The 16,681-nt window shown below is 40.8% G+C and overlaps 1 protein-coding gene across 3 annotated transcripts in view; it reads right to left on the bottom strand.

The window, feature by feature from the left end:
• Positions 1-11,782, bottom strand: part of ptprga (protein tyrosine phosphatase receptor type Ga) — a 360,225-nt gene extending 348,443 nt beyond the window's left edge. For 2 of the 3 annotated variants that reach the window (XM_067431989.1, XM_067431990.1), the window contains exon 1: positions 11,284-11,781. In XM_067431989.1, the coding sequence (XP_067288090.1) occupies positions 11,284-11,377 (94 nt within the window). In that variant the 5' untranslated portion in view covers positions 11,378-11,781. Of the gene's footprint in view, positions 1-11,283 lie in introns of all 3 variants that reach the window. The other variant, XM_067431991.1, reaches the window with a different exon arrangement.
• Positions 11,783-16,681: the final 4,899 nt, after the last annotated feature.

Below are 16,681 nucleotides of genomic sequence, written 5' to 3'. Positions count from 1 at the left end.
CCCCTATTTTGCGTGTTCTTGTGGGCGGAGGGTTAGTCAACAAACGGTTCTAGTGACGTCATTACATCCCTGCACTTCCTGCTGTAGTCCAAACCGGCCGTTCGCTGTAGGCTTTGAAATGGAACTGCTGTTAAATAAAATATCTCGCTTGGCATTGAACTTCTAGCTTTATAATTTTACAGGTATTATTTATGCTCTGACAGCAACATTACACACTAACTACATTTTGATAAGATGGAATCGCGAAGAACGGGACCTTTAACATGATTTTTTAATGTCTAGTGACATATCAGGGCCATTTTATGATTAATTGAAATACATTTCTTACATACAGTTCCTTTAATTACGGTTTATACATGCTAGTTTACTTGCTCATTTTCTTTCACTCTTTCAAGTGGACTATATTAGTGGAGTAATGTAAGGAATAGTGAATGAGGGTTTAAGGGGGCGATTTTGATCACATGAGGGAAAGGAATCACATGAGAAGGAACCAGGAAACATGACTGTGAGAATTTCAAAATAAAAGACATGAACAAAACCCAAACCAACGTGACACTAACAGATTGGAACAAGCTAGAACAAGACTACCCATAACGTTTTTGACACATGGGACATGGGATTAAATACTCGACAACTAAACTAAATGACAGCCAAACGATTGTCATAAAATGTCTGATATTAAATGAGCACTACACAAAATGAGCACTTGTTAGCTAAATCGATAATCTCACAATGGTGAAAGAGCCTACTGGCCAAATAATTGGCTTGATACAGTATATTGTTTAATCTCAAGCTAAATTGTAACCACGTCGACTTTGAACGCTAAAATTTAGCTGATGAGTTTTCAAATCAGCTGCTTTTACAATGACCGCAAAAAATGCTTATCCAAACAGATTTCAGAGTTATAACAGTTTGCTATATAAAAATAAAAAAGCTTATTGAAGGTGATTGCCATTTGTGCAATTTACATTTGCGACATTGGTGCGAAGTTTGGGCGGGGCTAAATAGGCTGACCAATGAAAGATGCGGGTCGTGTTCCGGAAACTAGGAATGTTTGCTAAATAAACAACACACTTCATCTTTAAGGAAAACAGATTTGTGATGCACAAAAAGCAAAATTAGCATTATCATGCTAGCATCCCAGCAAAGAACATCCTCAGTAACTTAAAGATCTCTGTTGGAGACTAATGTCAGGTTATTCCAAGAGAGTTACAGGGAGAGTAAGGTCATAAGGGAACATGAGTGTGTGTATAATGTACTCGTCTAATTCACTATATGCACACTGAGTGACGGTTACGAGTGGAATAAATCAGAACGGACAGACAGTAATCACAAGCCATTTTCCGAGCACACTCGATACAGGTCTGGCTGATGAAAGCACAGATATCTGGAGTGGCGGAAAGACAGCGGGAATCTCACCAATTTGAGAAGAGAAGGAGGGGGAAAAAAAGAAGCATTGTACTTTAAACAGCTTCCCTAGAAGTAAGACAAATTGGGCAGCGTGGCGCAGTCCGCAGGCTGCGTCTCGCCCGCTCTCTCTCTCTCTAGCGTCCTCCCAAGCATTAAAGTGGAAAAACCAACTACACTGCAAAAATTTAATGAGAAGACTCACAACTCCGGCCCAACACTGGCTCACTGACACAACGCTCCTTGGCATGTGGTTATTTTCCCCTTCTTGTCTTTTCTTTCCTCTTTTCACCATGGAAGCAGAGGAAATATCAAGGGGCTGTAACCGGCCTGGCCCTCTCATTCGTGCTCTAATGCAACACTAATGCATTGTGTCTGTGAAAATGGCCATTCTGAATACGTGACCGCGCTTCCCAGAAACGCCACGGCATTACCTCATTTATATGTCCACTGAGAGACCGCACGCGTCCACGCACAAACAAATTATTCGCTGCCGCAATTTCCGAGGCTCGTGATATATGAAGGGTGTCTAATAGTTAGCCTCACTCCTTTTCTGCTGTTTTTGTTCCTCTTTTTCAAAGGGGGGGCACATAGTGTGGGGAGAATTAGAAGTACCAAATGGAATGAACTGGCCGACAAAACCATTAGGCTACAATTCCCTTACTGACAAACACCCATCACATCGACAACATCAGCCTAAAGGCTGTATCATTACACGCCAGGCATGAACCGCAGCCCACAACCTCCAAATTAAGGTTATTTCTCTATTGCAATCCCATCAGGGCTCTGGGCAGAGATTGGCCTTTTACACTGATCCAGACCGGATTACGCAGCCTAAATCCCAGCCATTACCTGTCAAGAACGAGCCGAAAAAAATTATATCAGATTACAAGGGGAGGGTTCTTCTTATGGGCTGCTTGGGATAAGGTAAAGAATTGGATTTCACAGAAGTCAAGTTAAAGGGATAGTACACCCAAAAATCTTTATTTACGCACCCTTCCAAACCTTTCTTCAGTGGATATTTTGAAAAATGTTTTTGATTTTACAATGAAAGTGTAACTAGACATTGACTATCATTGTATAGACAAAAAAAAATAGTTTTTTATGTTCAACAGAAGACAGCATTTTCATTTCAATGCGTTTAACAATAAAGTGTCATTGGCGATCATTCTATTGGATGACGCTTTATTTTAATGGCCCGCTTAAGACATTCTACAGACTTTAAGTAACTTTGCAAGTACGTCAACTTGACACAAACCCTAACCTAACAGGCTACTAATACTCTAATCAGATTTATAGTTAGCATTAGCAGAATGACTAACGTGGACCATCAAAATAAAGTGTAACCTTGTTTAAACTTGACATACTTGATTTCCAGTTATATTGAAAAGAAAAAAAAAGGCTTCAAAGCTTCCTTAAAGTGTGTTATTGAAAGGAAAAATTAATTCAAGGAGTATTGTGTGGGCCGGTGATACAGTGATAAATGAAGTCGAACACTTAACACTAGCGCTTAGCATGCCACAAAAACCTAGATCGATCAGCTTGACAGACTGAAGAATTAATGCTGCATATAATCTACAGTAAAAGGCAAAGTCTGCACTGCGTAAAGTTAGCATGCATATTTTAAAATGGAAACATAAATAACAAAACTCACGCAAAATACTCCCCCCAGTGGCCAAGGTGTGAAAGTCTGTGCTTAAACTAAAGTTAAGTTGTTGCAACTCAGTTGCACTACAACATCTGTCTGCCTGTTAATATTGTGACGCCCGCTGCGGCTCATCAAATTGTAATTAATTTCTCTCTCATTAATCCATCCATCACTTGTTCAGTACAAAGAAACATAAACATGTTCCATTGTTTGCTTTCAGACAGATTAATTTAACATCATCTTTGCTGTTTTAGATCCCTGTTGGTCTTTTACAGAAGACGTTTTCCAGCCCGGTCGACAGGAAGAGCTACCATTTAAATAGGAGAGGGCCAGCAGCCCTTATAGGTTATTAATGGAGAGACTTTTACGTTTGTTGCTCCATACTTTGCTAATTATGACCTTAGAGAGGGGGACGGGGGTAAGCAGGAGAACGAGGTGCTGGAGGGGGGCCGGGTTATGTGGAAGGAGAATTAGCGCTTTAGTCTCCCAGCGGCTCAAAGGTTTCTTTCGTCTCCTGGCAAACTGTTTCAGCCCATGCTACTGTGCCAAATGAAAATCTTTTCAGAACATCCAGTCTGGGAGAGAGTCAGAACTAGAGAAAGAGAGAGAAATAAAAGAGCCGCAAAAGCAAACACGAAGAGAATCTGAGAGAAAGTGAAGCCAAAGTACACAACACTGGTCTCCTGCTTACAACTACTACAACTTTCAACCAGGCAGATCATTATCACTACCAAACACGTATCAGGGCTAACATTTCAAAAAATGGTGCACAACAAGAGCAGAGAGTCTGTGCTGTGTATCGTGATAATGTCGCAACAATCGGTGATGCAGAATTCAGGCTTTCCAAAGACCGTGCACAGAACACAACAGAACAAACAACCAAACAAAGCACAAAATCAATTCAACCATCATGTCAGTACAAGGCCAATATTTATCAAACTGTACAGGATTTGAAGCATAACAACAGCAACAAAAATTATCACAATGAATATTTTAGCCGAATTTATCACCCTCCTTTCCCATAATCCAGGCATTTTAAATACTTTAGAACATTTACAGACTGAAAACAAATAAATAAAGACGGAAAAACTCAAGTACATGTACATTTCACTTGGCAGTTCGGTCACATAAAACTACACCGATCAGGTAAAGGGAATAACACTGATTATCTCTTTATCAAGGCTAGTGGGTGGGATATATTAGGCAGCAAAGTGAATATTTTGAACATCAATTCAAAGTCCATGTATTAGAAGCAGGAAAAATAGGCAAAATTGTTGGATTGGACCGAGTTTGACAAGGGCCAAATGCTGATGGCTAGACGTCAGAGTATCTCCAAACCTGCAGCTCTTTTGGGCTGTTCCTGGTCTGCAGTGGTCAATATCTGTCAAAAGGGATCCAAGGAAGGAACAGAGGTGAACCGGCAACAGGGTCATTGGTGGCCAAGGCTCATCGATGCACATGGGGAGCAGAGCTACTGTCAAACAGACGAGATACTGTAGCTCAAATTGCTTAAGAAGTTAATTCTGGTTCTGATAGAAAGGTGTCAGAATACACAGTGCATCACAGTTTGTTGCGTATGGGGCTGCATAGCCGCAGACCAGTCAGGGTGTCCATGCTGACCCCTGCCGAAAGCACCAACAGTGGCACATGAGCATCAGAACTGGACCACGGAGCAATGGAAGAAGGTGGCCTGGTCTGATGAATCACATTTTCTTTTACATCACATGGATGGCCGGGTGCATGTTTGTTGCTTATATGGGGAACACATGGCACCAGGATGCACGTTGGGAAGAAGGCAAGTCGGCAGAGGTAGTGTGATATTTTGGCCAATGTTCTGCTGGGAAACCTTGGGTCCTGCCATCCATGTGGATGTTACTTTGACACATACCACCTACCTAAGCATTGTAGCAGACCATGTACACCCTTTCATGGACACGGTTTTCAAAGCAAAAATGGTTCAGGAATGGTTTGAGGAGCACAACACGGAGTTTGAGGAGTTGACTTGACCTCCAAATTCCCCAGATCTCAATCCAGTCGAGCATCTGTGAGATGTGCTGAACAAACAAGTCCGATCCATGGAGGCCCCACCTCGCCACTTACAGTACTTAAATGATCTGCTGCTAATATCTTGGTTCCAGATACCACAGCACATCTTCAGGGATCTAGTGGAGTCCATGCCTTGATGGGTCAGGGCTGTTTTGGAAGCAAAAAGGGGACCAACATAATATTAGGATTGTGGACATAATGTCATGCCTGATCTGAAATTTCCATCATTTATGAGACAATACTTTAGCGCCATGAGCGAAAATGTCCTTCTTTCTGGGATTTCACTGTTTTACAGTAGAAGTGTGCTATGGACTACTTGCACAACTATTTCCATGTTCTACTGTTTAAATCTCGTGAGTTTCTGGCACACCTACATACATACATAACTTATTACTATGCATTAAACAGTGAATCATGTTCTCTGCGTTAATATGAATTATTTTGAGCCTGCGGAAATTTCTATAAATGTATTTTTTTGTGCATCCTGAGTAATAAATACATATATTTCCCCACAATCCTGCAGCAGTCTTGTGCTCGTCTTACCAATCACTAAGTGATCGGTAAGAGAAAACACTGTTAATGTTAGTGCTTTTATTCTAGTCTTTTAAAATACTTGAATGAAGACCTACTTTGAATATTAATTAGGCATTTTGGGCTTAAACATTAATTATTGACAGTGAAAAATTACAGAATAGTGATTAAAATATTTAATACAAATAAATACAGGTTTGTATCATAAATTGTAAAAACAAAAAAATGAACGTAGTGTTCGTGACGTCACCCATAGGATTCTGAAGAGTAGTTTTGAAGCGTAAAGTAGAGACAAGCTGGCTGTTGGCATCTTGGTAATTCGTCATCGCGCCTCACGCCCGGATAACAAAAAAATGGGCAAAGAGGCGGGACATGTGCGGATCTGAGGTGACTAACAGACAGCGGATAAATGGCTATCCACCTGTCAATCAAAGTGGCCACGCCCTTAATTATGCAGAACTTTAAGGCTTTATATAATGTGAACGAATGAGTTATAAAAAAATTCACCCCCCTCACAGTTGTCATGAAGGGCAAAATTAGACATACAGACCAAAACCACAATTTGTACCAGGCTGTAAACATGTTTTTTTTCTGCTGTAATGTTGGCCATTTTAATATGGGGCTCAATGAGAATCTGCTCCCTTCTGGAGCCAGTCGATAAACTGCAGTTTAAGTTACTTCCGTATTGGCTTCAAGAGAAACGGGGGGAGGTTGCCGCTTGGTTTGTATCCATCAGGTGTCACGGTGTAGTTTAGATGAGCACTGACACCCTGTGGAGAAAATTTCCTGATCAAAACACAAGAAAAGAAGCAGAATCGAGCGATAGCATATGTAAGCAGATGCATATGTAAAATATCAAGATCATGAGTATTAATCAGAATATAAATCAAAACTGCCTAATGTGACTGAAGGAAATGTCGACTCAGGATGAGCTATTGGACTGTGAAGCTTTGGGGGCGTTGATGGACTCGATCTACTCCATCTGTGTTTTGAACATCGTTCCGAATCCCATCTGGATGTAGTCTTTGACAAAAACACAATTTTCTCAGCTTTTTCCTCAAAATCTTTTTTTTTTTTTTTTATTATTTTATTTTATAAAACCCATTAAAAGATTTAAAAAAATGCCTAAAGCTAAAATAAAACAGGGTTTTTGTTTAAAAGCAGAGCGTCTGTTCTTTCTTTTGACATATTGCATGTTCAGATATTCATACAGCAAAATATTGTGGGGTCATGCAAATGTTGTGAAAATTACTGGCGGTGGCTGGCAACATAATAAAAAAAATGCTGTAAGGGAAAGATATAATATAACGTGCCCTTGCCATAAAAATGTTACTCAGAAAAATCATAAAGTTGTATGCAGTGTATGTGCAACTAAAGCATTTATTTTTGTATGATCTGATCAAATAAGACTATATGACTTAAATTCTTTGCATGCTGGGTTCATTATCTGCAGTTTTGTGTCTTTAAGACAAGATCTACCAGCATGCTTCATGAATGTCCACTTCATTTAGTGGTTGGCACACACTGCGAGCTGTGGTTGCCAGTGGAGATGAGGAGAAAATGTACCAGCACGAGCACGGACACATACACGCTCTCTCACACACACAAACACGTCTGCCTTCACCAAGACTATTAAGGAAACTGGAGATGAGTCCTTCACTGAAAAGCACCAATACTCCTTGAGATCTGTTCATAATATCTAACGCAACAAAAAAAGAGGGAGAGAAAGAAACAGTGTGAGTTGATGGAGGGAAAAAAAGGCTTTTTAGAATAAGGTGAAGCAATTAAACTGGCTTAAACACTTAGATGGAGTACCAGAGTAATAATAAAAAACACATTGAATGCGGGAACTCAGGAATAAACTGTACAAGCCAAACCATCCACAATCAAATTGTAATTTATTGCAGTGACGGCAAACATAACACATGATCCTTTACAGATCATTCTAATAAGCTGATTGTTTTTGATTGTTTTCTATACCTTTTTTTCAGGATTCTATTATAAGAGACATTTCTAAAGAATAGCATTTATGTGAAAAACAAGTCGTTTGTAACATTATAAATTACTTTACTTTTTAATTCATTTAATGCTTCCTTGCTGAATAAATGTTCAATTTAATAATTAAATGAAAGACATATCTACTGAAATAAACATGTAATTAATCAATTTAAATTGCAAGTGAATTGGAAATATGTTTGGTTGGAGGCTTTCTATATTTGAACAAAAATGAAACCCCAGAGAAAGTTGTCCCAGAGTTCTTATGTTGCCGGTTACAGACGCAGCTCAGCTAAAAGACTCTGGGAGGACGACCCCACGGCAGCCTGACATCGCCCCGCGCGTTCAACCGTCCGCGCGACCCTATCTTTTAATCAATCTATTAGGGGAGCCAGGCAACGATGACAGGCTTCGTGACTGATAAAGTGACCTGGCGGACATTACAGCAGCTTTGGTCACCCAGCCGGACAGATAACGGCCTGAGCGGAGAGAGATGATGATGATGATAATGTTGTTACAGGGGCCGCTAGAGCATCCAGTATAGCCCAAATGTCAGATCCAGCTATCTCACTCCTGAGACTCTACCCCCCATCTTAAGTGCCCGTCATTTCCAAACGGACATTTAGCAAATTATCCTTTTCTATTAGACAGAGAAATGGCTCCTCGCTCGCATAAAAGGAAATCAAAAAGGCAGGAAGTCTGATGCCTCTTAAGAGATTTGAATTATCATCGTGCTCTACAGTGCGTGGCACGTAATTCGTCATGCGACAGAAATAACCGTCTAGCAATCCTCATCTCGCTATCACCAGCGGTTTCTAGATCTTTTGCGTGAATCCTTTGGATTCTTTCCCGCGGAGGTCAGAGAAGAATAGCCAGAAAAAGATCAATTCTATCGCTTCCCTGCTTTGATTTATACGGCGTAGATTCTTCAATGGCAAGTCAGACTACTTAACTACTAGTTAAGCTAAATAGCTTGAAATGATCAGGTGGAAACCGCACTGGAATTTTCCCTTCCGTGATAATCATCCGACGGCTAGATCAACCGTCTGTAAAAAGATGAGCGTTGCCCGGGGCCAACAGACGCCCCGGCGAGAAATCCTTCCCTCCCTCTCGCCACTTCCGCTCCCGCACCGTCAGCAAACTGGCCATTACTGGAGACTCGAGGGAGCAGACACTTGTTTCCCACTGGCATGACAGAAATAAATAAAGTTGCAGCCTTCCCCTTTTTCCAGCACGTTGCTGTATGTCACTGTTGCAGCGGCGGATACAGAGCTCGCTTGTCTTTCCGCAGCACTGGTTCTGCTAAAACAGGTCTATCAGACACAGGCAAGCCAACAAACGTCAGTGAGGTTAAAAAGACCCGCTTCTGAGAAAAAGCAGAGAGGGCAGGAGGAATGACAGGAAACAAACGGAACGCATTAAAGTTGTCTTTTGTTCCACGGTAACTTCATTTCTCCGGCACTTCCGACTCGAGAATTGGAAGTGTGCACCTTTCTCTCTGTGAAATCAACTCTGATAGACGGGGACAGCAAGATGGACAGAAACGCATACCGCGACAGACACGAGAGAGTGAGAGAGAGAGAGGCGCAAACAGAAAAACAGACAGAAAAGATTGCCAATAATGTCCACAACCTTGAGTCAGGCATTTGCCCTTTGGTGACAATGTGTTATTCATGGAGCGTTCATCACGGGCCTGATGAAATCTCTGGGCTGTTTGAGATGCAGAAACTTAGACACTTTATCTCGCTGTCAGCGCTCAAGCGCTCACCCCTATGTCCACCGATTCCCTGAGCGCCCTGCTCTTGGAGCTTTGGATCACATAGAATGCGAGATGAAAACTAGTAGCGAAAGAAAAGAATCGAAAAACCAGAGGACATTCTGACTGAAACAGTGGCTTGTGTAGAACAGTGGTTTATTCCAGAGACAGTGAATGACAACAAAGGTGAACATTTCATTATGCATGCAAAGCGATGGCCATTTGAAAACACAAAATAACCATCAAGCCCCCCAAAAGTAGGTCAGCTTTAGAGGAAATCTATGTTTGGGATGTTTTTGCGTTTTATGGACCAAGATATCAGATGAGAGATGAACACAATGTGCTCTGGCTTTATGATGTGATTTCCGAACACATGGTAGCTTTGCACGCAAAAATGCGATACGCAGTGCATATGCATCTTTCATTCATGTAAAGCTCTAAAGCTTTTCTTGTTTATGAATACGGCTCGTCACTTGTGTCTGCTTGTGTGGATTTAGTTCAAAGAGCACAAACAGTCCTCGCGCTTGTTCTGCTTCCATAAGGTTTGACTAGAAGACCTGAGAATGTCGTACTCTCTAGAATTATACATTAGACACTTGACGCCTCCAGCGTTACATAAAAACTCATGCAAATATGCAGAGCTTATCATCAGTCTCCTCCTGGTTAAAAATGACTCTGCATCTCAGACTCTGGTTTTCTCTGGCTGTTGCCTATCATCACAGCAAACCTGAAGAGCCTGAGAGATCCTCACCTATCCCTCTCTCACACAGACACACACACTCAAGGTCGTCTTAAACAAGATGCCGTCAAATATATGCATTATTAAAACCCGGACGAGCCCCCAAAAATCACATTCTCACAGCTAAAACAATTGACGTTTTCCAAGACGCACTATTAGTTACTGTGGAAATTATATTAAGGCGTCATCGCGATATGCCTGATCCTTCAGATCATCACATTCGAATGATCGATTAATGAAGTAGCAACAATTAAACAATAAACTTTGTTTTCTTAACTGATCCCAGAAATGTGCTGCTCAGCATTAGTTGGCGGCATTTGAACAACCAATAATGATACACGTTTTTGAATAGTTATCATTAGCCTGCTACCATAGAAACAATATAAATAGTAATAACTGAATATATGCAAGGAATTATATGTATTTATTATATATTAATAATAAATGCATTGAAAGTTGTTTTATGATCTAATGTAAGAAATGTATTTCATTTTAGTTTTGGACAATGCTATGCGTCAATTTAAGATTGCTGTAAAAAAATTATAATTATGCAAGCGATAAATTAAAAAGTAGCCTAAGTATTGTGTTTTAGTTTATTGTTGAACACATGGGTGTTGTTCTTAAGAGACCCGTTTAATTGCCACCCGATTTTAAAGAACCGATAATGTAGAAAAGTGTGAATATCTGTAAAATATTGGTCAGACCGATAATCCGTCAATAAAGAAAGTGCGTAAATCACATTAAAAAATCGTCAAGGAATGAAAAGCAGCCAAGTTATGCTTGAACTAAAGACGGCTCAAGTGTGCATTATTCAAACTGTTCAAATCAAATATTATAATACCTGCTGAAAGACAGTCGTTTCCTATAACGGATTTCAGTGTGGTGTTTAGAGATAACGGGTCCGCGCGCTTATACATAACAGTAGCGGATCATTCTGAGGACATTGAAATATCAATAGATGTCATTGTGCGCGTTACAATTCCGTGTTAGAACGTCCCAATTCCATAATTTACAACACACACACACATACAAAAACCTCGCCTTCGTGTGCTTTTAATTGTGGCCATGGGTTGTTTTAACAGTACGCTGCCAATGCAATAGGTCGTTCTGATAAATCGAGCGATTTGATAACAATTCTCCTCCACCTCAAATCCAACTTACCGGGATGACAATGAGCCCACCGGAGCACGAGCGAGGAGAGAAGCAGAGGCGGAATCCACCAGCAGCAGCAGCGCGGTCGCAGTAGCCTCCGCATGTCACACTGTATACATGGAGATCTGGAATAAGGCAACTGTTGACAGAGTTATCCTCCTGGCGAACCAAAAAAACTCCCACAAAACAAGCGATGCGAACGAACGCACTGGACACGCGTTCGTGTATTTCGCTCGCCTCCTTTAGTGAGTCCTTTGGAGAGATTGTTCTTTTCTTTTCTTTTGAAGTTCGACCAAGCCAAAGAAAACAGTTTTTCTCTTCTCTTCCTCTCTTTCAGATGGCCGAGCTTGTAGTCCAGAGGAGAAACATGTCAAGGGGACTGTGGATTAAGAGAGAGATGTTAGAGGAGCAGTTAGTCCATGCATCAGGCTGAAAACACAGAGGCGAGAGTTGGAGCGGCTCTGGAAGCTTTCCATTCCGCCATCCAGGAAGTAGCGCATGAGCTGAAGTCTGGCAGAGACTTTAAAACAGGCTTGGAAGAGAGCGAGGGAGAGAAAGCGAGAGAGCGAGAGAGAGAGAAAGAGCGAGAGAGAGAGGGAGATCCGCCGGATCCTAGCGCCGAGCCCGTAACGGACGGAGCTGCTGCCGCTGTCAGACAGTGTGTGATGGACGCACAAAGGCGCGCTCCTTCTCTCTCTCTCTCTCCTTTATCTGGGATAAAACCAAACACTCCAGATAACATCAGTAATAAAATGACTGCATACATGCAAGCTCCGTATACAGAATTATCGGCAGAATCTTCTACATGGAGACGACTGGATGGTTGTATTAATAGGCTATGTGACCCTGGACCACAAAACCATAAGGGTCATTTTTTTTAAAACGTAATCTGAAAGCTGAATAAGCTTTCCATTGATTTATGGTTTGGATAGAATGATTTTTGATCGAGATATGTGAAAATCTGGAAGCTGAGGGTGCAAAAAATCCTTTAAAGTTGTTCAAATTAAGTCCTTAGCGATGCATATTACTAGTACTAAGAATACATCAGTATGGAATTTACAAAAATATCTTCATGGAACATGATCTTTACTTAATATCCTAATGATTTTTGGCATAAAAGAAAAATCTATAATTTTGACCCAATGTATTGTTGGCTATACCTGTGAGACTTGTTTTATGGGGACTTTCCATAGGCGTAATGGTTTTTATACTGTAGCCTACAAACCGTATTTTCTATCCCCTTACACTGCCCCTGCCCCTAAACCTACCCATCACATGAAACATTCTGCATACATAAAAAAAAAAAAAAACATCACTTAGTATGATTTATAAGCTGTTTTCCTCATGGGGACCAGAATGGCCCACAATGTCAAAATGTACACATTTTACTACACTAAAATATTGTTGGTTTAACTTAAAACCTAAGCCTTAAACCTAACCTGGTTGCCTTAAAATGTTGATTTAATTAAAATAAAATAAAAAAGTGAGTTAATAGCAATGAAGGAAATTGGTTTAATAAATAGAAACTCCATATATTATTGTATCTGAACCACACACACACACACACACACACACACACACACACACACACACACACACACACACACACACACACACACACACACACACACACACACACACACACACACACACACACACACACACATACGCGTTTTTGTGATGAACAGGTACTTATGAAAAATGCATTACATATGAGGACATGCCTTTCTAAAGCTGCTAGAGCCAAGCTGAAAACAGTTTTAGATTGCCAATGGCCATGTTATGACAGTCATCTGTTAAGATTTTAATTTACAGCATATTTTTGAACAACCTGATATTTTACCTACATATGAGGACAAATATTAATTTCATCACATTTCAGGACATACACACACACACACACACACACACACTGATGTCTAAATCATGCCTACATATTGGGACCATTGTGAAAACTAAGTCCTGAGCTACACACACACACATGCACACACACTGATGTCTAAATCATGCCTACATATTGGGACCATGGTGAAAACTAAGTCCTGAGCTACACACACACACATACACACACACTGATGTCTAAATCATGCCTACATATTGGGACCATGGTGAAAACTAAGTCCTGAGCTACACACACACACATACACACACACTGATGTCTAAATCATGCCTACATATTGGGACCATGGTGAAAACTAAGTCCTGAGCTACACACACACACATACACACACACTGATGTCTGAATCATGCCTACATATTGGGACCATGGTGAAAACTAAGTCCTGAGCTACACACACACACACATACACACTGATGTCTGAATCATGCCTACATATTGGGACCATGGTGAAAACTAAGTCCTGAGCTACACACACACACACATACACACTGATGTCTAAATCATGCCTACATATTGGGACCATGGTGAAAACTAAGTCCTGAGCTACACACACACACACACACACACACACACACTGATGTCTAAATCATGCCTACATATTGGGACCATGGTGATATGTCCTGATATGTCACAAAAACAAACAAACACACACACACACACACACACACACACACACACACACACACACACACACACACACACACACACACACACACACACACACACACACACACACACACACACACACACACATATTTGTGATAAATCGCACCATTTGGCATGTTTCACATTTCACTGCATTAATACAGATAAAACACATTTTTTTGCAATATGCTTCTTATTTGTTATTGCTTACTTATTATTTTACTATTTGAATAAAGGATGATAAATGTTCATTATTTTAATCATATTCATCATATCATATATTATCAATGAACTCAAAATTTTAAGGCAACCAGGAAACTTACTCTTTAAATATTTTTTTTTTTACAGTGTATCCTCAGTTAACACACACACGCACACACACACACACACGCACGCACACACACACACACACACACACACACACCCCCACACACACTAGACTTTGCGGTTTCTATAAGAGTCCTTTTTCTTTTGTGAAGAATATGTACTGAATGATATAACAATATTAGTGACTACTGACTACAGATTATTCTTCAGCACAACCCTGTCCTTGATCATTTCAGAATTGTGCATTGAATAACACAATTTTATAAATAGACATAGAACAGCTGTATATTTCTATAGCATTTATTCATTAAATATGCCATTCAAGGTTTTGTTGTTTTGTTTTGTTTTGTTTATCCTTAAGCCATTGTTACATCTTTGTTTTGTGTCAACCTATCCATCCATCAGCCTCACTGCTTATTTTTCAATGGAAAAAGATAAATGAATCAGTAATACTAATAGAGAAGGACATGACATTAAAAGGCTCCTTCTTCTTAAACTGAAGTGTGCTGTCAGTGTAGAACAGAAGAGAGTTTTATTGGCGAGGAAAGATTGCTCCTCTGAAGAACTCGACTCGACAGTCATGACACTGGACAGACGTTATATAAGAACAATAAGAAAGAAACACTCAGCGGCCCTCGGCTACTTAATTACAAATACATGCTAATAGATGCAAAGAATAACACTTTCACTTTGATCATGCTCTTTAAATAATAATAAATAAAAAAAAATATATATATATAAAATATTATCAAAACTAAGAGTGAAATAAACATAAACCATTGAAAATGACCCGAACAGAGGATTAGTATCTGTATGTGTTTTTTAATCTAATTTTGTTGGAATATTGTCCGGTTTGACACTGTGAAGCTGATTTGACACAATCGTGATTGTAAAAGCGCTATATAAATAAAGTTGATTGATTGATTGATTTAAAGGTTCCTTTTTTTTTGGAGTCTCCTACGACAGCTTTACGCCGCATTCACACGGGGCGTAGGCGTTAGCGCTTGACAGAGGGCGTGGCTGTAGCTTGGTGCTGACGCGATCGTCATGGTGACAACAGCCAATCACATTAAAGGTGCACTATGTAGTATTTTTGCAGTAAAATATCCAAAAACCACTAGGCCAGTGTTATATATTTTGTTCAGTTGAGTTCTTACAATATCCCAGATGTTTCCAACTATTTGTAAATTGTGAGAAAATTGCGATTTTAACTAAGGAAAGGGACGCTTCAGCATAGTGTTTGACGGAGTCGCCTGTTAATTGCGTCATATCTGCGTTACCCTCGGTTTCGGCTTTTATTTGGCAGGAGCGCTTTACTCTTAGCAGTGTGAACAAGTGAACGCACGGAGTAACGTCATAACATCGTTTTAAACACACTTAAATGTATCTAATATGATAAACAGAGCTACATTACCTCAAAATCATAACCGGAAGAGCGGATCAGTGCAGGCGCCCGGCGACTGTCTCCCGTCCCTTCATAATAAAAGTCCCGGTATTCGCGAGGCGTGTATTTGTTTAACAATCGCTCCAGCGGCCGTGCTCAGCTCCACAACACTCGTTCCTGCTCTGCTTTACACTACAGTAACGTTAATAACCGCATGCATGAACGTGATTTCTGCCTGAGTCCTATTTTCCACCGGCTGTGATGAGAAGACCACATCTCCCAAGATGCTGCGCTCACACGTTGCGTCATCAAACTACGCATTTGTTTTGAATAGGCGCCCTCCAGTGGACGGAAAGTTCCATAGTGCACCTTTAACTTACTTGCGGCTTAGACCACAACACAACACAAAAAAGCTCCTTTTATCCGTGAGACGAAATGGATGGCGATTTGTTTGTTCGTGCGAATGCGATTGCTCATGTAGTTGTTGTCAGTGCACTGCACAGGTGCTCGAAGCTGCTGAGTACATTAAATCCTGAAAAAGCGCCGACAGCGGGGAGAATATCACATTCTGGTCCGGGAGCTGCGTCTGGATGGTTCACTGTTTGAGAAGTAATGAACGCAATTGGCTAGCGTCTGCTGTAGGATATTTGCATACGGCGATTTGATTGGATGACGCCTGCGCTGGGGCTTGAAAAGCTGAGAAATCTTCAACTTATGCCGCTTGCAACGCGAGTGAATCGCCGCGACGGAGCCCACAATTCAGTTCGGCAACGGATTACGTCATCCATTCAAAGTAAATGGGAAGCGTTATTGTTTACGCCGCGTGCGAATGCGGCGTTACATGCACACCGATTCTTTCGGATTGGTCTGCTCTGATTTGTCAGATGGCTCGGTCTGTTGTGATTGGTCTGCTCTGATTTGTCAGATGGCTCGGTCTGTTGTGATTGGTCTGCTCTGATTTGTCAGATGGCTCGGTCTGTTGTGATTGGTCTGCTCTGATTGGTCAGATGGCCCAGTCTGTTGTGATTGGTCTGCTCTGATTGGTCAGATGGCTCAGTCTGTTGTGATTGGTCTGCTCTGATTGGTCAGATGGCTCAGTCTGTTGTGATTGGTCTGCTCTGATTTGTCAGATGGCTCGGTCTGTTGTGATT

The sequence above is a fragment of the Pseudorasbora parva genome, chromosome 22 (assembly GCF_024679245.1).
Source record: "Pseudorasbora parva isolate DD20220531a chromosome 22, ASM2467924v1, whole genome shotgun sequence".
Lineage (NCBI taxonomy): Eukaryota > Metazoa > Chordata > Actinopteri > Cypriniformes > Gobionidae > Pseudorasbora > Pseudorasbora parva.
This window is presented reverse-complemented; position numbering and strand designations above follow the sequence as displayed.